Source organism: Piliocolobus tephrosceles, chromosome 20 (assembly GCF_002776525.5).
Source record: "Piliocolobus tephrosceles isolate RC106 chromosome 20, ASM277652v3, whole genome shotgun sequence".
Classification (NCBI taxonomy): Eukaryota; Metazoa; Chordata; class Mammalia; order Primates; family Cercopithecidae; genus Piliocolobus; species Piliocolobus tephrosceles.
The window spans coordinates 7,345,969-7,371,428 of NC_045453.1; the positions used below are offsets into that span (position 1 = coordinate 7,345,969).

A 25,460-nucleotide genomic window follows, 5' to 3' on the forward strand; every position below is an offset into this window, starting at 1 on the left:
AAAAAAACAGAAGCAAGAGGAAAAGCTGCTTCTCCTGACGAAAGATGAAATCACGCTCCACTTGTAGGCCACTTAGAAATATCGAGTTACTTATGCAAGAAAAGGGCATTTATTAAAAATGCTGGGGATACCATGTCTGCTAAAACATAAAATAGGCGGCCGGGCGCAGTGGCTCACGCCTGTAATCCCAGCACTTTGGAAGGCTAAGGCGGGCGGATCACGAGGTCAGGAGATAGAGACCATCCTGGCCAACATGGTGAAACCCCATCTCTACTAAAAACACAAAAAGTAGCTGGGCGTGGTGGCAGACGCCTATAATCTCAGCTACTCAGGAGGCTAACTGAGGCAGGAGAATCGCTTGAACCAGGGAGGCGGAGGTTGCAGTGAGCTGAGATCGCACCACTCTCGCCTGGCGATAGAACGAGACTCCATTTCAAAAAAACAAAAAAGATGTTGATCTTCGGTCTGTGCATTCTGCTCTGGATTTTAAGCATCATTTCTGGCAGCTCTCATTCAGGAACTGCCTCTGCAGGTCTTTCAATGCTCGCCTCTGGAGCTCTCTGCTCCGGCCTGCGAGTTCTCCTGGCGTTGCCATCCGTGGCCTTTTCCTTTTAATTCTCCATCACCTGTCCTCTGGTAAGCTGCTTCCTATCCGCCTCCAGGTCCACGATTTCTCTTCTGTTGTCCTGCTCTGCCTTCTCACCTCATCCTCTGAGACCTGAATTTCGATAGCTCTACTCTTCAATTATATTACTCTTTTTCAAACCTGGGCGTTCATTTCTAGCGTCTTGCTCTATCCTGTGTCTGACTGTGCCTCCCGCACCTTCTCCCTTCTCTTGCCTTAAGCCCCTTGAAGGCGCCGGGCCTTTGGCTCCCGCTGTTTCCCACGGTGCCCAGAACCGCCGGTCAGTCCTGACACAGACTCGGTGAGGGCGGGAAGTGGTGCCGCGGGGCTGCAGCCTGGCCTGCCCGCTCCATCGGCCCAGGGCGGCCCCACCGCCCTCCGGGCCTCACCAGAGTCGGGGCCACGGGAGAGGCTCCCGCGCTGCCCATGACGTCACGGGACTGTGACGCGCCCAGGAGCCCTGCCCCTCGCGTCCCGGACCGGGGACCCAGGCTCTCTGCGCCATGACGTCACGGGGCCGGGCGGGCGGGTTGTGCGTCGGCCCAATGGGAGCGGCGCGCCAGCCTCCCCTTTAAGGAATGTTGTGACCTGACGTCACCGGGCGAGTTACCTCCCGCAGCCGCCGCCGCCGTGCTCAGCGCGAGCGCCGGAGCCCTTGAGCGCGAGGCACGGAGCCCCCGGAGCCCCCAAACCGCAGCCACATCTCCGCGCCCCAGAGCCCCGGCCTGCGCGCCCAGCCGGGCCCGCGCGATGCCCTCCGACCGGCCTTTCAAGCAGCGGCGGAGCTTTGGTGAGGCCCGGCAGGCGAGCTGTGAGCTCGGGGCAGGGGTGCCGGGGAGGGGGGGACCCGGCCGACCCCGACTGCCGCAGGTGACGTCAGCCCCGTGACGTCAGGCTTCGGCTGGACCCTCGGGCTGGGAGGCTGGCTTCGGCCTGGGCGGGGGCTGCCTGTTTCCCCACCACGATAGGTGCCAGGGGCTGTGGGGCCTGACGGCCCTGGGGGCGGGGGCTGGAGCTGGGGCGTGGCCGGGGGCCGCCCCTTGGGGACAGGCGGGCGGAGACGTGGGGAGGACCTGGGCCGGGCCGACCCGGCCTCACGGTCTGGCCGCTGTCCGCAGCCGACCGCTGTAAGGAGGTACAGCAGATCCGCGACCAGCACCCCAGCAAAATCCCGGTGAGTCCCGCGCCCCCAGCCCTGCCCCGGCCCCGCCTCGCGCGTCCCCGACACAACCCCCTGCCCGCCCGCCCTGCTCCCAGGTGATCATCGAGCGCTACAAGGGTGAGAAGCAGCTGCCCGTCCTGGACAAGACCAAGTTTCTGGTCCCGGACCATGTCAACATGAGCGAGTTGGTCAAGATCATCCGGTGCGTGGGCAGCCGCTGCCAGGTGGTGGCTTGGGTCGGGAAGGGAGTCGGGTTCCCGCCGAGAAGGGGTCAGGGGTGATGGGACCGGTGGTGGGCCCCTGTTCTGGGGCGGCTGGAAAGGTCAAGGTCGGGGCTGCAGTTGGTGCCGGGTCAGAGGTGACAGGTGGGGTGAGGATGGGTGTGAAAGGCTGGGAATCATTCTGGGGGTCAGGACTACGTCCGCCCCGCAGCCAAGCCCCTTACAGCCGCATACTCTCTCAGGCGCCGCCTGCAGCTGAACCCCACGCAGGCCTTCTTCCTGCTGGTGAACCAGCACAGCATGGTGAGCGTGTCCACGCCCATCGCGGACATCTACGAGCAGGAGAAAGACGAGGACGGCTTCCTCTACATGGTCTACGCCTCCCAGGAAACCTTCGGCTTCTGAGCCAGCAGTAGGGGGGTCGGCCTGGGAGTGGGGGGGGGCCCGGTCAGGCCCTGCCCAGAGAGCTCCTGGTTCCTGAACTGAGCTGCCTCTGCTGTGGTGGGCTGGGCAGGCATGTGCCCCCCTAGTCAGAGGGCAACCCACCTACTCTGCCCCTGGGTGGATCCTGGGCCGGTCGTGTTAGGGTTGTCCCTCTGGGTGCTGGCTGGGATGGGGGAGGGTGGGGAGCAGCCCCCAGCACCCCCCTGTGTGGTTCATCTTTTTTTTTAGGCCCCTGCCTATCTGCCCCTCACCCACCCGAGGCTCTGCCCACGCCTGGACCTGCCCACCCCTGAAAGACTGGCCCCTGGCTCCCCGCCCCTCGGTCTCCACATGGTGTATGGATCTGTGGTCACTGTCCCTCTGCAGAATAAAGATTGCTCAGGCCTGCCTGGCCCTGTGCCTCCAGCTGCTTGCTTGGGAGTGGGAAGGGTGCTGGTAGGGCTGTCCGCACCATCCCCGGGCTCTGGTGCACAGACTTGTGTTCTGTGGCCTCAGTGCTTGCTCTGGAAACCCACACCTGTGTGTAGTGTTCCAGAACATTAGGGGCCACCCCTCTAGGAGTGCAATGCAGATGTGGTCTCAGGGTAGACTTCATAACAAAAAACATTTATTAAGTAGCTACAACCTAACAAGCCCTGCTCACCTGCCTCTTCTCCTTCCTGCCTGGGAGGGGGCTCCTTGGTATGCAGAGCCACGAAGTGGGGGGGTCCAAGTTGGGGAGCTCCCTGTTCTTCCCCACAGGCCTTACTGTCAGCCATGGGTCTCTCTTGGTACCAGAGACTTGTGACCTTGGACTCGAACCTCTTCTGCCCAAGCACTCGCCTGCTGGCAACTCTGACTGGAGGGCTTGGCCCAGCTTCTGGCCCCTCCGCCCCCTGAGGTCCACAAAGCCCTGTGCCAGCCAGGCCTACTTGAGCACAAGCATGGCCTCTGTGCCGTCCTTGGCGGTCAAGTAGAGGCCGTGTGTGAGGTAGTACTCCCGCCGCAGGAAGGCATAGAAGTAATCAGAGATGAGCAGGATCTGGGGGGAGAGAGAGGGTGTGAGGTGCTGCAGGGTACCTCCCCCTGAGCCCAGGATCCCTGAACTGCTGGCATATGTTGGAAGACAGGAGAGCCCCGCCTGGCTCTGGATCATAATCACTGGAGAGGCCCTGCCCAGGGCCCCCACCTCAGGGCCCAAACTTGACCCTGCAAGGGCTGTTGGCCTCTCAGAAGCTGTCCAGACTCCCCCGGCCACCACCCATGGTCTACGCCTCCATCCCAGGCTCTGGTCTCAAATGCCAGCCTGGTGCCTGTGCAACCAGAGGCCTCTGCCCCCTCTTCCCACAGCCGCTTCCACCCCAGCCAGGTCCACATCAAACTCCTCACCTTCCCTCTGTCAAATACACTTCTCCCACTGGGCACCCATGCCCCCATCTTCCAGCCAAGTGCCCAGGCCACAAAATTGCCCTGACACTTCTCTCATACATCAAGCCACCATGACTTGTCAATTCTACCCCTTAAACTCAAATCCACCCTTTCGATCCATCCCCACAGTCACTACTCTGGACAGAGCCACTGTCATCTCCTAAACAACAGCAAAGCTTGGTCCCTGGGCTCCCTGCTCTCACACCCACGCCCACCCCATTCTCCCTGGCAGCCAGACGGAGCTTTTCAAAACCTACATCTGATGGTGTTACTTCCAGTCTTCAAATCCTCCAAAGGCTTCCCACGCCTTAGGGTGAAGCTCGAACTCCCTGGTGCTCTGAGACCTTTCTAGGGTCCCTGCCCACCCTCTCCCGGCTCCACCTCACCCCACTGCAGGATCTTTACTGTTTCTTCTTCATGGAATGTTCTCTCCCCGTCCATCTAGTCAACAGCTGCTTATGCTTCAGGTCTCAGGAAGGATCACTTGCCCCCCAGATTAGGTCTTGGCCCCACTAATCTCTACTCAATAACAGACTCATCCAAAGCATAATTTTTCCTTCAGCTGACAGCCTGACTGTGCCTCCTCCCCTGGCCCGGGGCCTCCATCAGGGCAGGGTCTTCGAATGGTTCTGTCACTATGGCATCTCTGTGCCTGGCTCAGTCTGTCTGTCCCATTCTGGGCCACACACACATTATCAAAGGGGGCCTAGGAGCTCAGCCCACTGTCTCTTCAAGGAGGCCCAGAAAGGAATAGGGATTTGCCAAGGGCCCTGTACACCAGACCCAGAGTCTGCGGTCTCGGTCAGCCCAAGCTTCCCAAGACCACTGGTCCCTGGAGCAGGTTGGGCAGGGCCCAGCCTCAGAGAAGGATGAGCGGACGGGCTCACACTGCAGACACCGCAGCTCTCAGGCACCCGGAGGCCTCAGAGGATTGGCACCAACCACCTGGCACAGATGGGGAGACTAAGGCACAGAGCACTTGGCTATGGTCTCGGGGCAAGACAGGTTGAGCTAAGCCTGGGATCTAGACCTCCAGACCCTGTCCTGGGCAGCTTGTCACTCACCTGAAGGTAACACAACAGCAGCTAAGGAGAGATCAGAGGCGCCTGGAGTTCAGGAAGGTGTCCTGTCACCAGCAGCTCTGATGGCCTCAGGACAAGTACCTGCCATTCTATCACCACAGAAGCCCATCTGGAAGGTTTAACAATCCTCATCTTCAACATGGGCAAACTGAGACTCAAAGGGTTCAATGGTTGGCCTAAGGCTGCACCTGGAGCACTGGACTAATGGCCATAGACCCAGAAAGGTGGTCCGTCTGGGGCCCAGATCCCTGAGGAGCACCAGATTGGTCACAGTGTCAGAAAAGCAGACAGAGCTCAGGCAGCCCCTAAGGCCTGGCCCCCAGCTGCCCAGCTGGCAGCTCCAGGCTGGCCCATTGGGGGGCAGTCATCACAGCAAAGGCTGACCTCATACCCCACAGCCCTTTCTCACCCAGGCCCGAGATGCCATCTGGGCAGGAGGAGCCCAAAGCAGGGACTGAGCTCAGAGGCTGATCCCTGAACCAGGTCAGATGAGGGGCAGATGCAATCACAATCCACAACAATCAAAACGAAGCAACTCCATGTCACACAATAATCATCTGGACAAGCAGGAGGAAGAAAAAGATGAGGTTATTAGGTTGGACCAGATGAAATTGCCATTTTTGCAGATAAAAAAAATGGTTGAATACAGGCAAATTCATACGATCCAACCTAATATAAAATGGAAAAAAGAACACACAGAAGAGTAAGCACATTATTTAGAAGCACCAGCAGAAATGACAGTAAGAATTGAGGTAGCTATTCTTTTCCCCTATAAACCTGAACTTTGCAAACTACATACATGTATTCCACTGACAAAAATAAAACTTTGGCCAGGCGCAGTGGCTCACGCCTGTAATCCCACCAGTTTCGGAGGCCAAGGCAGGGGGATCACCTGAGGTCAGGAGTTCGAGACCAGCCTGACCAACATGGAGAAACCCCATCTCTACTAAAAATACAAAATTAGCTGGGCGAGGTGGCGCATGCCTGTAATCCCAGCTACTCAGGAGGCTGAGGCAGGAGAATCATTTGAACCCGGGAGGCAGAGATGTGCCACTGCACTCCAGCTTGGGCAACAAGAGCGAAACTCCGTCTCAAAAATAAAAAATAAAACTTCAACTAAAACAAATCAGCCAATACATCAATGAATCAATATATCAATGGGGGGAGGAGATAAATCTTCCTTCCAGAAGAATTCCAAACAATGTAGGTGGTTATACCCCCTCCCACAGAAGGAGCTTAATTTTTGTTCACTCTGCATCCCCTAAGCCTCGGGTGGTCTAGACTTGGTTACTCACTTCCTCCTGAGGATCAGGGAAAGGGAAAAGAGTAACTTCACAGTGGAGAAACCTGGCCAACACTGTCTCAACCACGTGGTGGAGGTTAACATCAGCTTGAAATCACATGGCTAGCATGTACCCGCAATAGATGTGATTCCTTCTAAAAACCCACAACCACAGGATAATCCTAAGAAAAGCATCAGACAAACCTAAACTGGGGGACAAACCTAAATTGGGTGACATTCTACGAGATGCCTGGCCGGTGGTCCTCAACTGTCAAGGTCATGACAAGTCAGGAAAGACTAAAAACAAAAGCAGAAGACACTGAGGAGGTGTGACCTTAAATGTAACGTGGACCCTTCAATGGGGTCCTGGCAGAGAAAGAGGATGTGACTGCAAAAATAGGAAATCCAAATCCATTCTAGTGTTTCAGACTAATAGCAATATATCAGGGTGTCTTAGTTTTGACAAACATATCATGGTAACATATAAAATGTTAACTACCTAGGCAACTAGGTGGGGGCTTACAGGAACTCTGTTCTCTCTCTCCAACTTTCCTATAAATCTAAAGTGATTCTAAAATAAAAGTTTATTTAAAAAATAAATGAACTAGCTGGGAATGGTGGCTTGTGCCTGTAATTCTAGCTACTTGGGAAGCCGAGGCAAAGGGATCACTTAAGCCCTGGAGGTCAACCTGGGTGACAGAGCAAAACCCCAGCTCTTCAAACAGGAAAAAAATTAACAGCAATGACCTACTGTTACATGTAACAAACTCAAAATATTTTGCTGAGTGAAAGAGGGCTTTGGCAAATGTACACATAAGATTTGCACTTTTCCCTGTATAATAAATTTTACATAAGAAAAATGTAAATAAATAGTGAAGTCTAGTTAATGATACACATGCTGAAATATTTAGCAGGAAATGTACTGATGTCTGCATTTCAATTTGAAATACATTAAAAAAGTAAGAGGGACTGAGGGATGATGGGAGAAGTACAGCAAGATGTCAATGGTGGACTCCCGGCTGGTGGGTATGTATATGGGTGTCCAATGCTAAAGCTGTCAACTGTGCTGTGTGTGTGGAAATCTGCAGGATAAAGGGGGTGGCGGGAAGAGCCCTGTGAGCGGCTTGGGCATACAGCCCTGGGTGTCATCAGTCCTGAATGGGCACCCTGCCCCTAGGGAGAGGACACCAGGCTGGCCCAGAGTCCTGGTCCTTTCAGAGGGAAGCCTGTAGCCGGGACAACCTCTTCTGACCTTGGGGCTTTCCATGTGGGCCGTGAGGGGAGCAGGGATTTCCCAGAAGCCCTAGGATGCAGCCAACACAACACAGCAGCTGCAGACCCAGAGCCCCTTTGCCCTGTCTGGACAGGGGCAAGTTGGGCAAGGGGCTGTGGAATTTGCATGGGCAAGTCTGGCTGTGTGATGTTAAGTCTCTTCCTGTCCCCTGGGCTGCATTTTCCTCATCTGGAAAACGACAGTAATAGGCTCTAGCTTGTTACCAACAATGCTGGGCTCCTCTAGTTGTTTTTTTTTTTTTTTTTTTTTTTTTTTTTTGAGTGCAATGGTGTGATCTCAGTTCACTGCAACCTCCGCCTCCCGGGTTCAAGCGATTCTCCTGCCTCAGCCTCCCAAGAAGCTAGGACTACAGGTGCGTGCCACTACGCCCAGTTTTTGTTTTGTTTTTCGTTTTTTGTTTGTATTTTTAGTAGAGACGGGTTTCACCGTGTTAGCCAGGATGGTCTCGATCTCCTGACCTTATGATCCGCCCACCTTGGCCTCCCAAAGTGCTGGGATTACAGGTGTGAGTCACCATGCCCAGCCGGGCCCCTCTAGTCGTTGTGCCAGAGTTAGGACCCCAGAACATGTCTGTCCCTCTGTGTCCTCAGGTCTCTGGATCCCACCCAATGTGGCTGAAATACTGCCTTGCCAATCCCCTTCTCAGACTTGCCCTCTTCTCCTTCCACAGCCACCTCCTGCTGGGAGGCCCCCCTCATCTTCTCTGGACACACACATGCACTCACACACACACACAGGTGCACACACATACATGCATGCTCACACTGCTCACACATGCTCACACACACAGATGCACACACATACATGCATGCTTGCACTGCTCAGACACATGCTCACACACACACAGGTGCACACACATGCATGCTTACACTGCTCACAGGCTTGCACTGCACTCACAGGTGACACATACATGCTCACACACAAAGGTGCACACACACACTGCTCATACATGCTCGCACACACACAGGTGCACACACATACATGCATGCTTGTACTGCTCAGACACGGGCTCGCACTGCACTCACAGGTGCACACACACACACAGGTGCACATACACGCACGCTTGCAATGCTTAGACACGCATGCTCGCACACACAGGTGCACACACACGCAAACTCGCACTACTCACACAGGCTCGCACTGCACTCACACACACAGAGGCACACACATACACACACGCTCAGCTGCTCAGAAGTTCCCTGGCTCCCCCTGCCCTGCCCAGCAGCGCTGCCGCTATCTCCTATCCTCAGAGGCTCATCTCCTGCCAGGAGTCTTCTCTAACCCCACATTGTTACATGGACCCTGAAGTTAAGTCACTGCCCACTGGCCTCCCAATGAAATGGGTCTGCATTTGCTCCAGTTCTATGGCCCCAGACCCTGCACGGGGCCAGCTCTCTCTGAGTTGTCTGCTGGTCTCTACCTTCTCAGCGCTGCCCCCAGGGACGGCTCGGTCCACATTCCTCTCTATGGCAGCCATGAGGGCTCCAGGGCCGCCTCCCCCGGGACCATGATGAAGAGCTCATGGGGCAGCTAGCTGATAAAGGGGTGACCAGGGACAGACAGGAATCAGAAGTAGAATGAAACCCTCAGAACATGCTCCAGTGCAGGGCAGGACAGAGACAGGAAATGAACATCTTCTGAGTGTCTGCCCTGGGCCAGGCCCTTTAACAGAAAAACAATATTGTCCCTTTCCAACATCCCAGGGTAGGGCTGACAATGCCCACTTAGAGAAGGGAAACTCAGGGGTTATGGGCCCTGCAAAAGGTCGCATGGTAGGAAGTGAAGAGTTAGGGGCCAGTCCTGCCTATCAGAGGCTCAACCCTGAGTTCTTCCATACCCCCCTAGGGTCTGCACCCACATGAACTGAGTCCTGCTCAGAACTCAGTCCTGCTCCATGCCAGGCCTGTGCTGACACCTCAGGTACATTTACACCCTGCGGAGGCTGCTCTCCCCAGTTCATAGCTCTGTCACTCAGTGGAGAGAGAAAGAGATGCACTTTTTTATGAAAAGCCAGTAGAGGTTGTTAATCCAGTGTGTCGTGAAACTGCTAGGCTCAGGACAGCAGCCTTGGCCACCACCAGGGCTGCAGATTCCTAGAGAAGCAGGTGCTATCACCCAGGCATGTCCTGGTTCCCCAGGCCTCCTGCTGCTGTTGGGGACACTGACATTTGACAGCCAGCCCGCACTGGGGAGGATGCATGTGGCCGTCACAGTTGGCAAGGTGCAGCAGCCTCTGCCCACCTGCCTGGGATCCAGGAAGCTGGGAGGCAGAGGAGGCTGGCGGCCGACTGTGGAGCTGGACAGCGCTTTGGCGTAATCTGGCAACCCACAGGCCAGAGCGGACATGATGTGGGAGGAAATGGTGGAGGGGAAAGCTCCACCCTCTAGCTCTGAAGATGCAAAGTAACAAGCGAAATCTCTGGACCTCAGTCTCAGGGGCTGCAAGGTCACAAGGTGAGACTGAGGATGGGGCTACAAGTAACTGTCCGTTACATGGCACTTTTCAATTCACAAAAACTTCTCCACATTCAGTCCTCACAACCACCTCCCCAGTTTGAGGAAACTGAGGCCACCACCACCTCCCCCAGATTTCAAGGCCTCCTCCCGGGTGCTCCGGATGCCAGGCTCTCACCTCTTACGACTCTGCTCTTCCCAGCAGAGTGAGGTTTTCAGAGCATGGATCTGATCACATTTGTCCTCAGCTTAAAGCCAAAGGCACAGTCTGGACCTCTGCATAAGAAGCCCTTGAAGGCCATGTGGTCTGACCACTGCTGTCTGAATTGGCCTCATTCCCTCTCAAGCGGTACAGCCAGTCCCACTGAGCTCTCGGCAGTACGGTGTTCCTCCCTTGCTCCCTCCTTCCTCCTCCTCCTCTCTCTTTCTCTCTTCCTCCTTCACCCCCACCCAGGTCTTGCTACCTAAAACCATAGAACCCAGTTAGGTCCTACCCATCCCTCAGGATCCCACTTAGAGGCCACCTCCCCCAGGAAGCCTCCTTAACAGCCCAGCTGTGGGCTCCCAGCAGGTCAGGCTGCCCTGTCCTGCCCATGTCTTTTCCTTTCTCTCCACAGACTGAGGGCTCCTTGGAAGCACACCTCTGTCTCATTCACCCCTTGCAGAGTGCCTGGTGAATAGTAGGTACCTAATTAATATTTGCAAATAAACAAATCAGCTTTCTAGGAGTTATGGGATGTGCCTGAGGCCAGCAGCCAGGACAGACAGGGCTGGAGTTGCTATAGAGTGTGGGCTTCCGGAACCCTGGCCTTCTGTGGCTTTTGTCCTGCTGTATGCAGCCTGGGCTCTTCCTGTCACTCTGGTTATGGGGAGAAGAGGCTGGGAAGGGCCTGTGAGGGACAAGCTCGGGATGCTCAGCACTGGAGGGACAAAGGAATGAACTAAGACCTTGACAGAATGCCACTAGTTGGGAAAAGCAAAGTAAACACGCACATCCAGCTGGATGAGGACAAGGGCTCCAGCCTGGCCACAGTCACTGCATGTCGGGAAGAGCGAGCCTTCCCACACACAGACCTGGGATCTTGCACAGCCCAGGCCACACACAACCTGCAGGAAGAAACCTGAAGTGGGTCTTGAGCCATCCCCGAATGGGGGCTACACACCACTCAGCCACTAATGACCCACCCAACACGTCTCCAAGCATTTCCTCATAGGTCCCATTTCCCAGAATGACACACCAGGTCAACTGAGAGGCAACTCCAGGAGACAGGATTGTGGTTTCATCTGCGTTGCAGTGAACGATGAGTCCCAGGCAGGGGAGAGCATGCGGGAGGTTGGTGTCAGACCTTGGGCTTCAGGCCTCACTTCAAACAGAAAGCAGAATGGCCAATGCAGGGCCAGTCCAGTATCTGAGCGTCTGCAGTACAGGGAGGGGTCAGGGCTGGCCCCTCATAGCAAACAGGCAGTGGCCTGCGGGGTAGAGTTCCAGATGATCCTGATCCTGCTTGGAAGTGTGGGTGGGTGGTTGGCTGGGTACGGCAGCTGACACCTATAATCCTAGCACTTTGGGAGGCTGAGGCAGGAGTTTGGCTTGAGCTCAGGAGTTCCAGCTCTTAACAACATAGCAAGATCCTGTCTCTACCAAAAATTTTAAAAGTAGCCAGGTGTGGGGGTGTGCCTATAGTTCCAGCTACTTGGGAGGCTGAGGTGGGAGGATCTCTTGAGCTAGGAGGTTGAGGCTGCAGTGAGCTGTGACTGTGCCATTGCACTCCAGGCTGGGCAACAGAGCAAGACCCTGTCTCAAAAAGGAAAAAAAAATGAAGTAAAATTAAAAGAAATTTTTTTTGAGACAGCATTTTCACTCCTGTCACCCAGGATGGAGTACAGTGGTGTGATCTCGGCTCACTGCAACTTTCGCCTACCGGGCTCAAGCCGTTCTCCTACCTCAGCCTCCTGAGTGGCTGGGATTACAGGGAGCATGCCACTGCACCTGGCTAAACTTTTGTATTTTTTGTAGAGATAGGGTTTTGCCACGTTGCCCAGGCTGGTCTCAAACTCCTGAGCTCAAGCGATCTGCCCGGCTCAGCTTCCCAAATTGCTGGGATTATAGGCGTGAGCTACTACAACCGGCCTACTAAAAAAAAGGAAGGGCAGGCAGACGAGAAGTCTGTTTTGGATGTAGACACAGGGCAGGAGTGGGGCTCTCAGGCCAGCTACCGGGATACAAGGGGAAGGGGGCTCTGGCTCTGACTCCCTAGGGATCCAGTAGACCAGCCACAGGCCCAAATCTGACCAAAACAGGGATTGGCACGGGGAGGTTAGGGTGTACAGAATTGTGTTAGAGCATTGGTCATAAGATGTGGTTTCTGATGCCAGCTCATTCAATTTGTCATCAATAATTAGTCACTGAATTTTCTTCTTGGTGCTGGGGATACAGCCATGAAGAAGACAGACCCAGGGCTCACCCTAATGGAACCCACAGTCTACTAAGAGGATCTGACAAACAAGACTGTGGATAAATACACCCCTTCACAGCTTTGTGAGTTTGGGTAAGCCTCTAACTCTTCCAAGCCTCAGTTTCCTCATTTGTATCATGAGATACTACTACTACTTCCTTCAAAGGGCTGTTATGAAGAGTAAATTTCTTATAAGAAAAAAAGGAAAACAACGTAAAGGGCTGTCAGTAGAGTAGTTACGTAAAGTGTGGTGAGGTCCCATATGCAAGACTCAAATAGGAGGTTCCTCTCTCACATACGAGCAAACATCACCAGGACATTTTACTAAAAGGGAAAAAAGTCCCACTTTCATCATCATGTCAATAATAAAACACACATACCCACACACAAATAAGCCTCTTTCTCCATGAGCCTGTGAGTTTATGTAAACGCACAGAGAATGCTTCCAAAGGCCATCTGAGCACGTGATCAGAAGATTATAGGGATCACGTGGGGCCAGCCCCTAGTAAGCTCTCTTGAAACATGAGCCACTGTTTTTTATTTTTATTTTTATTATTTTTTTTTTGAGACAGTCTCGCTCTGTCGCCCAGGCTGGAGTGCAGTGGCATGATCTCGGCTCACTGCAACCTCTACCTCTGAGGTTCAAGTGATTATCCTACCTCAGCCTCCCGAATAGCTGAGACTACAGCTATGTGCCACCACATCCAGCTAATTTTTGTATTTTTAATAGAGACGGGGTTTCACCATGTTAGCTAGGATGGTCTCGATCTCCTGACCTCATGATCCCAAAGTGCTGGGATTACAGGTGTGAGCTACTGTGCCTGGCCGCATGAGCCACTATTAATTATAATTTTAGGAAAAGATTTTCTTACGTTCTCTGTTTTTAAACAGAATGAAGGTAAGTGTGACACTTCGCCCTCCTCTTTTAAAAAAGCTAAATTTAAACAAATTAAAAAAACTGCTTCCCTTGGTTCATGGGCTGTTTCTCCAGGAATCTGTTCTGGGTATTTGAGGAGCATGTTGCTCTTGCTATTTCCCATGTCAACACACATGAGTAATGGCAACAGGACTCTCAACACCCTGGAAGCTGTGGGTCATCATCCCGGTTTTTGAGATAAGGAAACTGCAACCTAGAGAAGTTAAATCACTTGAGGAAGTGGGGAGGCCCTCAAGCAATCCACTGGTCTCAATCCCTCCTTCCTTCTCTCACACTCAGGCACACCCCCCACCATGGATGGTTTACTGTTGTCATTTCCTGTTACTGACTCTGAGGAACAACCATAATTAGCAAATGCACCATGCCACAGGCAGAAAAATAACAGCTCCCAGGGTAAAGGATGGGGCCTTAGTCACTAGTTTACCTGCCAGTATAACTAATAATCCACACATAATTTGCTCTGTAATAGGGTATGGCACTGAACAACTCAAACAGAGCAGGATTTAAAAAGCAATCCATAAGCCAAGATGTTCTCTATATTCAGCTCTTGATTTCAGCAATGATATCAAGGTTCTAGATACTTCCTTGAAATCTGTACTCATCTGGTTCCTAGGAGAGCTCTCTCTGCTCTGTCTTGCCCAAGGAGGAGAAAATGAGGCAGGTGAATACCAGCACCTTCCTAGCTCACAGCAGGATATGGAACTGAGAACATGTCCCTAAATGCCATGTCTCGATGGAAGACACAGAAGCAGGGGCTGAGCTTGGGCTGTGCATGACATGCAGGGCTGAGAAAGTGGGCCAAGGGGACCTCATGAAGGGTCTCTATGAGGATGTGACACTGAACTCTTAGTAAAATTCGAAATGTCTCATTTTGCACTCTGAGACTCCCAACAGGTCCAAAGGCAAGGATGGCATAATTTTCATGAAGAGAGGCTCTCTTGCCTCAGTCAGTGCTCTGGGACAAGGATATGCCTTGAGTGACTGCCTCAGTGAGCAAGTGGCCCCATCTGACGCACCCTGTTAGTGATCTGGCAGCAGCAGCAACAAAGTGCAAAGCCAGCAGCCCCAGGAAGTACTTGGACCCCCTGCTGGGAGGCCTATAGGTTGATACGGCCTGCCTGAAGGGCAACTTGGAAATACCTGCCAAAGGCACAAAATGCATATGCCCCTTGACCCAGCAAATCCCACCACTTGGAATCTACTCTACAAAATACCAGCATGTGTATAAAACAATATGTGGAGGGATATGCAAGGCTCTTCCATTTTATTTATTTATTAGTTACTATTTATTATTTATTTATTATTACTATCTATTATTTATTACTATTGACCAGGCTGGTCTCAAACTCCTGACCTCAAGTGATCCTCCCATCTCAGCCTCCCAAAGTGCTGGGATTACAGGCATGAGCCACCACACCTGGCTGCAAAGCTCTTACATTTAAAGTGAAAAACAGGCCAGGTACAGTGGCTCACACCTGTAATCCCAGCACTTTGGGAGGTCGAGGCGGGCACATCACTTAAGGTCAGGAGTTCAAGACCAGCCTAGCCAATGTGGTAAAACCCCGTCTCTACTCTCTACCAAAAATACAAAAATTAGGCGGGCGTGGTAGTGCACGCCTATAATCCTGGCGACTCGGGAGGCTGAGGTGAGAGAACTGCTTGAACCTGGGAGGTGGAGGTTGCAGTGAGCTGAGATCACGCCACTGCACTCCAGCCTGGGCGACAGAGTGAGACTCCATCTCAAAAAATAAATATATAAATAAAATAAAGTGCCAAAATAACCAAGGGCAACCTCAATGCCCGTCAGCAGGGCTATACCTAGTCCAAACCATTGGATATTACAGAGCCATTAAAAAATTATCTCAAGACAAAATCATTAAGTGAAAAACAGCAAGCCAAAGAATGCTACTTAAAGGAGAATGCCATTTACCTACATAAACAAACACAAAAAAACTCTCTTTATGTATCTGTGTATATAGCTGTCTATAAATGCACAGAGGAAAGTCTGCAAAGATATACCAAACCGATCCAATGGCTACGTCTGCAGAGGGGTAGAAAATGATGGGGGCTCAAGCAGATCTTTTCTTTTCTTTTCATTCCATAGTCTTTTTTTTTTTTGGTAGAGATGGGGTCTTGCTATGTTGCCCAGGCTGCTCTTGAACTCCTGGCCTCAAGTAATCCTTCTACCTCAGTCTCTCAAAGAGCTGGGATTACATGCATGAGCCACCACACTCAGCCCATTCCATATTCTTCTATTTTGTTTGACTTCTTTCCCCCAGCAATAATGAATTCATGCATTACTTGGTGATTTTAAATACATTTTAAAAAGAGATTAAGAAAAAAAAGGGTAAGAGATCATGCCAAGAGTCCAGCTGGTTTCTTTCAGCTATGAACACACTTGATCCACCTGCCTTTGGTTTCCATCCCTAACCCCAATACCTCTTTCCAATAATTCAGTTTCTCCCGCCTTCAGTGGCACCTGATCACTTGCAGACACCCCGCTGTGCTGCTTTAGAGTCCCTTCTCTCAAAAAGGCGGCCACAGAGATGAAAGCTGTTATCTGGCAAGCTCCATGGATGCTTCATGATCACTGCAACTGTATTTCCAGACCCAAACTTAAGGCTTAAGACTCATGACAAGACAACAGGCTGTGGACTATTTCTGTGGAGCTTGCCAACCTCCCTAGAGGCCCAGGGCAGGTCCAATGCCCTCCCATGCCAGTCACCACTGAGAGGTAAGGAAAAGGAAGGAGATTCCAGAAAGGTAGGAGAGCCAGGGCAACCTTCTCGATTCCTTCAGGATATGCAGTTGAGCCCTGCAGAATTCTGCCTGCGTGGGTCAAAAGTAAGAGGGGCTGTGCATCTACCATCCCTAACTACAGTGTGAGAGACAGAACAGGCCGTCCGGCTGGGCCCCACCCAGGCTACAGGGCCCTCCATCTCTCTTTCTTCTGTTCACAAATCAAGACAACTGGCTGGGCTGGACATTAATCCTCCAGAAATGTCCATGCAGGAAACACCATTCCCATCACTCACTGAGAAAGCCCTAACTCCTTTCTTTTCCCGCAGCTAATCCTGGAGGCAAGAATTACCCTGGGGATTATTCACTGGCATCATTAGTCTTTCCAGCCAGCCTGCTTCCCATCCAGGCTATTACACATAGGAAATGCCTGGCTGTGCCAATGTTAATTGAAATGGTAAATGGTACAAGTGATTCTCATAAGACTTCCACTATGAGGCCAGAGCCTGACCTAAGAGAAGGCAGCACGTGGAGAAGGGAACTTCCAAGAAGGGTGGGTGAGTCCACCTGGAGTTTGCAAGACCCGCTGCCACAGAACCTCTGGAGAGCTTATTAAAAATATAAATTCCTGACTCTGTATTCCACATTGAATCAACATTTCTGGGAGTGGGATCAGAGAACCTGGCATTTTAAAACAATCGGAGCCATGTAAGTGGGACGGTTGCAACACAATTGCAGGGTTTAAAGCCTGTTAACAGGGAATCTGCATTTTTAACGAGCTCCCTCTGAGGATTCTGAGAATCCTGCTCTGTGGAACAGAGGGACAGGCTTGCCAGCTCAGGGAAGTACCTTGCTGGTACTCCTCAGCCTGTGACCGCAGCCTCCTCTCCACTGCTCCCAGCCGCACAACTGATGCTCAGCTCCTCACCGGCCCCCTTCTCATCTGCCTGCCTTAGTTCCTGCTGTCCCGAGAGTCCATAGAGCCTCTCCTCCCCTTGCCTTGCCCTCTCCCCCTCACTCTGTGTACTCCCTATGGGTGCTGGAACCACAGGCACCATTACAGAAAGGGGTGCCTCAGAAATCAAGCCTTATGTGAATTTTGTCCTTGGCTCCTCCAATGACCTTTGACAAGAGATGACCTCTGCCAAGCCTCTGTCCCTCATTTGTAAAGTGGGGATAACACGCCTGTCTCCCAGGCTTGCTGAGAATTCAGCGTGGCTATGGCTCAGTGTGGTGCCCAGTACCTATCTGCCAGGTTCAGTCTTACACTGCTCTTACTTCCTCTCTAACTGGGAGCTACTTGAGGGGAGTCACTGTCCCTCCTTCACATCTACACCCCCGGTATGCAGAATCCAAGGCCATGGTTGAATGCTTGAGGCTGCAAAATGAATTTCTGTCCCCAAGCTGACCCCCATGCTGTCCCTCTTACCTGCCCAACGTTGAAGGTCAGTGTGATGGCATAAAAGAAATTAGAGTTGGCACTTCCTGCATAAATCCAGAGGTGCCACAGGACAGGGAAGAGCAGGGAACAGACGATGATGATACAGGTGAGGACAAAGATGTTTCTCAGGACTGCAAAGACAGAGGGTCACAGTTAGCCTGACGCGCTCTCTCTGGCACCCTTTCCCTGCTGCGATGGCCGCCGGAATGGAAAGGCCCAAGGCGAGCCTCATGTAGCTCAAAGGCATAGCACTGCCAGAGGTACTAGAGTGCCAGGAAGCAAACCCCAGACTCCCAAGTCAATGGCTCCCCATGCCCACAGCTGCTGGTAGCTCCTGGATTTGGATTATTTCCTCCCACTGTGGGCTTGGCTGGCTGAAGACCAGCTATAGTTAGAAATGCCATGAGTGCCTCAGGGTACCAAACAGGGCACTTCAGGAAGACATTCCCCTCACCTCCTAATCTTGGAGGGTCCAAGAGTATCCCTCTCCCCAAGCAGGGTGCCATCTGGCCATGGGGGATGAGGGGTGGGAACCCCAGCATGAACCGTGACGAATAGAGCCCCACCGTGGGTCTCCATGGTGCCACAGCCCTGGGTCTTAGGAATATGTTCTCCATTATCCTTAACTGGTGTCTTAGGACCCCTGCCTTGCTCTTCAAACATTCCCAACTCTCCCTTAGATGATCAAAGACCTCTTTTTGACACTGTCTCTCACTCCCTGCCCCTAAGGGAATACCGAATCCCACCAGGAGGAAAGCTCTCCCTGAAGTCTCAGGAAGGACCTGCTACTCAAGGGTGGTCCAGAGGCAGGCAGGCAGGCAGGCAGGCAGGCTGGCTTCAGCCAAATGGGAGCGTAGCATGGCAGCCGGGTACAGATCTTGGTTAAAATCCTGCTCTGCCATTTATTAGCAAATTTCTCTAGACCTCGGCTTCCTCATCTGTAAAATGAGACTATATACCTAGTATGTACTCATAAAAATTAAAAATTAGGGTGCGCACGGTGGCTTATGCCTGTAATCCCAGCACTTTGGGAGGCTGAGGTAGGAAGACTGCTTGAGTCCAGGAGTTTGAAACCAGCCTGGGCAACATAGTGAGACCCATCTCTAAAAAAAAATTTTTTTAATTTAAAAATAAAAAATGTTTAAAAATAAAAATAGAATGGGGCTAAAATGCACACTTCATTTGGATTAAGCAAGATGACGTGAAAAATGACACAGACATATCACTGGCTACATTAGTTTTCCATTGCTACTGTAGCAAATTCCCACAAACTTAGTGATCTAAATAATATTCTTTATTATTAAACAGTTCTGGAGGCCAGAAGTTCCAAAATAGGTCTCACAGGCTAAAATCTCTATAGGAGAATCCCCTGCTTGCCTTCTCTAGTACCCAGAGGCCCCTGCATTCCTTGGCTCATGACCCCCTTCCAGCTTCAAATCCAGCAATGGTAGATTGAGGCCTTCTCACATTGCATCACTCAGACCTTCTCTTCTGCCTCCCTCTTCCATCTTTTTTTAATAGACTATTTGAGATGGGATCTCACTACATTGCCCAGGCTAGAATAGAGTGGCTGGATCATATCTCACTGAAGCCTCGAATTCCTGGGCTCTAAGGATCCTCCTGTCTCAGCCTCCTGAGTAGCAGGGACTACAGGCGTGCACAAACATGCCCAGTAGACTTTATTTTTTAGGGCAGTTTTAGTTTCACAGCAAAATTGGGCAGAAAGTACAGAGATTTCCCATATTCCCCCTGCCTCCACCTCTTCCACTTTGAGGGACACTTGTGATTACACTGGGGTCACATGGATGGTCCAGGATAATCTCCCCTTCCAAGGTCTTAAAGTCCCTTTGCCACGTAAGGCGATGTATTCACAGGTTCTGGGGATTACAACGTGGACATCTTTGTGAGGGGAGGGCTACTACTCTGCTTACCGCACTGTACTTTTTCCCCCGTTTCAACTCTCTAGGGGTTATCAGACAGCAGGATTGTCTGTTACTTTTCTTTCTTTATACTTATTTTTAAAAACTAATAAATATTATTTAAAATAATTAAAAGAATACCTTTTTGAAAAGAACTTAGCGCTGTGCCTGCTTCCCAGCAGACACTGAATGGAAGTTCCCTTCTCTCCTCTGATATTGACCTTCAGGAAATCCCTTCTCCCAAGTGAGAGTTTTGGAAGACTTACAGGGTGGAGAAACTCCCAAACATTTAGGCCACTTGTCTTAGTTGTACAACAACTTAGTAGAGATGCTATACTGGGGGCTCATACATTGGAAGGGGCCTGGATGATACAGATGATTCTCAACTCCCGCTACAAAACAAAATCACGGCCGGAAACGGTGGTTCTCGCCTGTAATCCCAGCACTTTGGGAGGCCGAGGCGGGTGGATTACCTGAGGTGAGTTCGAAACCAGCCTGGCCAACGTGGCAAAACCCCGTCTCTACTAAAAATACAAAAATTAGCCAGGCGTGGTGGCGGACGCCTATAATCCCAGCTACTCAGGAGGCTGAGGCACAAGAATCACCGGAACTGGAGAAGCAGAGGATGCAGTGAGCCGAGATTGCACCACTGCACTCCAGCCTGAGCAACAGAGCAAGACTCTGTCTCAAAACAAACAACAAGCAAAACAAAACAAAATGAAATCACATGGGGAGCCCTCAGACTAAGTCAAAGTCTCTAGGGTGGGGTTCAAGCATCCATATGAGGTTTTAAAAGCTTCCCACATAATTCCAACACGCAGTCGAGGCTGCGAACCACTGGATTACAGCTGCAGCCCCTTAACAGTCGGCAGCAGAGATGCCACTGAACTGTGTCAAAGGGAGAACAATCAGGACACGGTTGTTCATAGTTCTTTGTAAAGCTGAATGTTTTTAAGTTACAGTTCATTCTTTATTGAGAAATGATAGGTATCATTTTGTTGTTGTCATAAAAAAGTCCTTTATTTTATAACATTGGGAAGAATGGCTGGTAGTTGTTTTAATGGCTTCAGCAAAATAAAAAGCTGGCAAGTCTGTCGCCTGTGTTTATTGAAACATTAGTGGTCTGAGATATCCCACAATTTGGACACTGGCCTGGAGGGCTTGCAAGATCCTCTTTTCTAATCTGAAGTTTCTGCAATTCTGGGTCTTCAAAGATGAGAGGTCAAAACCCTGACTCAAGCCTCCTGAGACCTCCCAGGAACAAGGAGTCTTGCTAAGGGACATTTTCACTGAGAATTACTATTATTATTAAACCATGTTACTACCTCAAGAAAGGAGAACAAATGCTTCCCACTCCTCTAACCCAACATCACTATGTACATTTCTCAGTGGTTCTTTCTGATCCCCTGGAAATTATTTTGCTGAAAAGAATATAGACTATTCCAAAAAATAAAATGCTTGCGGCCTACCAGACCAGGTGGTTCTTGTTCTGTGCCTCCAGCCAGTGACACATATTTCAGACAGGGTGACAGGAAGGAAACCAAGTGCAAAGAGACGAGAGAGGCTCACTGGCAGCCTCTGGGTGCTATCTCGAAGGGCTGCAAAGATACATTCCCATGCGTCTAGAGAACCATCACTAGCATGCAGTTGGCTTCTGACCCGTGGTGACCTCTGCAGGAACAGGGAGCTGCTATTCATTCTTGCTGGCTGACAGGCCAGAAGATTAAAGCTATATATGCCAGAGCAGATGGAGCTGGAGACCTGGGGTACGGGACAGCTTGTTCCAGGCACCAGAAAGCGTCAGAAGTGACCAGGGCCTAACAAGGTGAAAGGGTCCACCCTTCATCAGACTTGCGAGGCCAGATGGAATCAGGTGCCCCACCACATTCACCGGGTGGCTTATCCAATCTCTGACACCATGACTGATGAACTGGAACTTCAGGCAAGCCACTTTCCCGTCTGAGCCTCGGGCATTCAGAAAGAAAATCTCACCTGAAAAATCCAGTCCCATGAGAAGGGGAACGGAGGGGATCTGGGGATTTCAAAGGCCATGGTGATATTCCCTTTCTTAAACGAGGTGCCAAAACACATGGGAATATATTTTATCATGATTCTTTATATGTATATCTATCAACATTCTTTCATCACTATACAATAGTAATAAAAACAAAACAAATACACAAATCCAGCCCCTTGGTAACTGGGTCCTTCTGCTAGACCATGCAGGCTGGCATGGGCACTGCCAGCAGGCTGTTCCCTAACACCACAATTGTGCGTCTGTATGACTCATCCAAGCTCCAGAGAACCCAGTGTCTGGGGCCTACACTCAGGGAGAGGCCACATTCCTTTTCTCCTCTCTACTGTATAGGAAAACAGAAAGGTGAATGTGGAAGCACGCATGTTAGTGCTGACAACTAATGTTTAAACGGAATTCCTAGCCACATTAAATATATTCAACGTAGGCTTAAACACATCTCAACACATACATCCCACTCATAGGTCCCAAGGACCAGGGCTGATGCTGCTCCTGGCTAATGATTCACAGTTGTCAAGCCCCAAGCAGGTTCTGCAAGCACGTGTATTCCCTGCTGCAGGAGCAGTGAAGCCAAGGCAGACAGCCCCTGCTCTCTGCAGGATCTTCAGCCAACCTGAACCTGCAGACTGTGTGCCCAGCCGGCCAGCAAAAGCAACTATTAGATCATTCAGGTTTCTGGAAACCCCATCCTTCTTCTTTGTGCCTCCTTACCCCAGAGGGCATAAAATAGTTTATTCGAGTCTTGAAAAATATGTTTATTCTAACGACTCTGGCTACCAAGCCCGAAGCGCCGATCACGGAACTATGTGAGAGACTCCCCTGCATAATTATTACTCACGATACTAACTGCAGTGCTATTTACAGATATTCCTTCTCAAACTTAACACACTCATGAAAGTTATTCTCTTTGATTGATGGAAAAATCAGAGGCTCAGAAAGGTTAAATGATGTGCCTGAGAACACGTGGGGCTCGTAATGGGAATGCCAGGATTCAGAGTCAAGTGAGTCTCCAGACTGCTCAGCAAATGGGATGAAAGACAGTCACTGAGGGAGAGAATGTGCCCAGTGTGGGATGGGCAACCACAAAAATCCATTCTACATTCTTGAAATCCACTGTCACAAACTGAGGCGTGTCCACATGTTTTGGTGGTCTCATGATTTGTCACTGGTCACTCTGCCCAGGGGCCCCAAGCTGACTCTCAACCTGCTAGACTGGGTGACTCTTGTCTGAGGAGAGACGATGTCACTGCAGAAGACACTGCTTCCTCCTCCCAGTCAGGCCAGATGGGTCATGGCCCCACCAGGCCATCACCTGCAGGAGCAGCTCTGGCTCAGCTGCCCACACCACTGTTTACCTTCACTCACAGGCACATTCCTATAGGCAGGCTGCTTCCCACAGCTGGTCAGTTTCACTTCCTGGTTAACACCCAAAACAACAAAGACTCACTTCCTCTGAAGCCTGCACTCCCTAGTTCATTCTTGACACCTTGCTGGACACCCACAGCAGGCAAGGAAAGTTCAACAGCTCCCTTCCATGCCTCGTTCAGAGAATCAGGTGGTGCTGGGCCACTGACACTGTCTTTTTATTGGGGAGGTTTAAAAACTCACTCCACAAATGTTTGCAAGGTCTTCTGTGTGTCAGCTTCAGTCCTGAGTGCTGCAGATACAAAGTGAATGAGTTGTGATATCTACTCTGAGGGAGCCCCCAAACACTGAAAAGAACCCACAAAAGGGGGTTAAGAGCACTGGGGGCCTAGGCAGCACAGACAGGTCACCACTAAGCCACCTCTGAGGAGGGGATGATTAGAGCTTAGAGGGGTTGTCACAGCGGGCAGGGAAGTCTAATGTTGCCCCTCTGCCTTGTAGTAACCTTTGGGTGCAGCGCTGGGGAATGGTTCAAAGCCCAGGGTATAGAGTTCTGCTGTCTAGTATGGTAGCCTAGCTATATGTCGTTTCTGAAATTTAAATTAAAAATTCAGGTTCTCAGGCATACAAGTGGCTACCCTATTGAACTGTGCAGACAGAGGACATTTCCATCATCATAAAGCCCTGCTGCACAGCACTGGGTAGGGGTTCACAGATCTGGATTCCAATCCCAGCTCTTCTAATTAGAAGTCACTTGACTTTGAATGACTGGCTCTATCTTTCTGTACCTCAGTTTTCTCATCTGCAAAATGTGGATACTTACCTCAAAGACTGGTGTGAAGATCAAATGAGCTAATTAATGCACGCAACACTGTGAGAGCCCCAGTGGCCAGGTATACAGTAAGTGCTCAATAAATGGCAATTATTTTTATCATCACAAGTCCGCAGCACCTAGAAGCAGATATTGTGCCTCATGCCTCTGCTCCCCTCCTAGTGCTGCCAGCACCACAGGTGCCTGGTAAATGCCTATGAATTCCTTTTCCCCGCAGCAGTCTCACCCAGGCCCAGGCTGACACAAATCTCTGGCAGAGGCGGGAGTACTCACATCTGTAGAGATGGTTCCACACTGGGAAGAAGGCCATGTAGAGCGCCACGTCCCCCACTGTTGGGTAGGACTTAAAGATGGCGATGATAGCGATCTGGATAAACATGAAGAAGATGGGGTGCTCCCTGGGGCAGGGCAGGGGAAACACAGAGAGAGAGAGGTAAGTCAGGGACCTACCCTAGAGACTCCTGACTCCATCCTTTGAACTAAAAATAATCCTCCGGGGACTTCAGGAAGAGGCTAGCTCTGCTATCCACAAGACATGGGCCAGGCCCCAGCAGCAGAGCAGAAAACTGCGGGGACCCAGAAATACCCAGAGATGGTGAGAAGGGCCTGGCAACCACTAGGGAAACAGCCCACAGAGACATTTCCCATCAACAGCCCCCCTCTGCCTCTACCAGCTCTGGGCCTTCCCCCAGGAGCCACGGAGGAAGAAAACAAATGAAGTCAGCATTCTTTATGACTGGGCTTAAATGACTGCTTGGCAGGGTAATTAGGCAGCCTCCCTTGCCAGAGGCCCCTCTGACAACTGGACGCAAGGCAGGAAGTGCCTCCTTGCTGATGCTTTTTTTCTCTGACAACATGGTCAGCAGGGTCTACAGACCCACAGTGCAATGAACTTCTCTCCAGGAAGAGAACTGTGAACTGCAGAGAGCTTTTCAGTTCTTAAGGGCAGGGACTATTCTTGTTAACTTAAACTAATAGCAGTTTCAATTATTATTTTAACCTAATAATAAGTGCTAGCAATGGGTATCCTCTTCTGAACTCCCTCTGTGTGACGTCCTTTTCCTGCATCCTCTCACATGACCCTCACCACACCTCAACCGCCCCTCAAGGCAGGCAATCCTGGGCCGGGTGCAGTGACTCACATCTGTAATCCCAGCGCTTCGGGAGGCCTGGGAGGCTGAGGCGGGAGGATGGCTTGAGCCCAGGAGTTTGAGACCAGCCTAGGCAACACAGTGAAACCCCATCTCTACAAAAAATTAGAAAATTAGCCGGGTGTAGTGGCGCATGGCTGTAATCTCAGCTATTCAGGAGGCTGAGGTGGGTTGCTGACACCAGGAGGTTGAGGCTGCAGTGAGCCATGATCAACCACTGCACTCCAGCCTGGATGACAGAGTGTGAGACCTTATCTCAAAAAGAAAAAAAAAGTAGGCAATCCTCTCACCTGTACTTCACAGATGAGGAAGCAGATTCAGAGAAGTGCATTGACTGAGTAGGTTAGTAAGCGACGGAGTTGTCTGTCTCCAGAGCTCTTAATCACGCCCAATACTGTTCTCCTGAGTGCTGATCACACTTCGAAGCTCTGGTCAGGAGAGGGTGGGGGGACAGAGCTCAATCTCAGTGCCCCTCCGAGAGCTGACCAAGTGCTAAAGGGAAGCCAACAGGAAGTAGGCCACGCGCATGTGGTTGAAGCGTAGCAGAGGAGGATATAGGATATAGATCTATATCCTCCTCTGCTACGCTTCAACCACATGCGCGTGGCCTACTT

General features: G+C 51.2%; 2 protein-coding genes across 6 annotated transcripts in view; one reads left to right on the forward strand and one right to left on the reverse strand.

Moving 5' to 3' along the window:
* The window catches only part of PIGU (phosphatidylinositol glycan anchor biosynthesis class U), a 118,939-nt gene that overhangs the window by 8,371 nt on the left and 85,108 nt on the right, over positions 1-25,460 (reverse strand). For 3 of the 4 annotated variants that reach the window (XM_023220475.1, XM_023220473.1, XM_026455255.1), the window contains 2 exons: positions 23,969-24,093; positions 17,533-17,675 (listed from right to left, as the gene is read on the reverse strand). In XM_023220475.1, the coding sequence (XP_023076243.1) occupies positions 17,533-17,675; positions 23,969-24,093 (268 nt within the window). Of the gene's footprint in view, positions 1-3,037; positions 3,474-17,532; positions 17,676-23,968; positions 24,094-25,460 lie in introns of those variants that run through there. The other variant, XM_023220474.1, reaches the window with a different exon arrangement.
* MAP1LC3A (microtubule associated protein 1 light chain 3 alpha) lies at positions 614-2,845 on the forward strand. 2 transcript variants are annotated; one of them, XM_023220477.2, is made up of 5 exons: positions 614-1,415; positions 1,744-1,799; positions 1,883-1,989; positions 2,251-2,420; positions 2,681-2,845. In XM_023220477.2, the coding sequence occupies exons 1-4, from the start codon at positions 1,376-1,378 to the stop codon at positions 2,411-2,413; spliced, it is 366 nt and encodes a 121-aa protein (XP_023076245.1). In that variant the 5' UTR covers positions 614-1,375; the 3' UTR covers positions 2,414-2,420; positions 2,681-2,845. The 2 variants fall into 2 exon arrangements, with proteins under 2 accessions (XP_023076245.1, XP_023076244.1); XM_023220476.2 differs by having other exon boundaries at positions 2,251-2,845.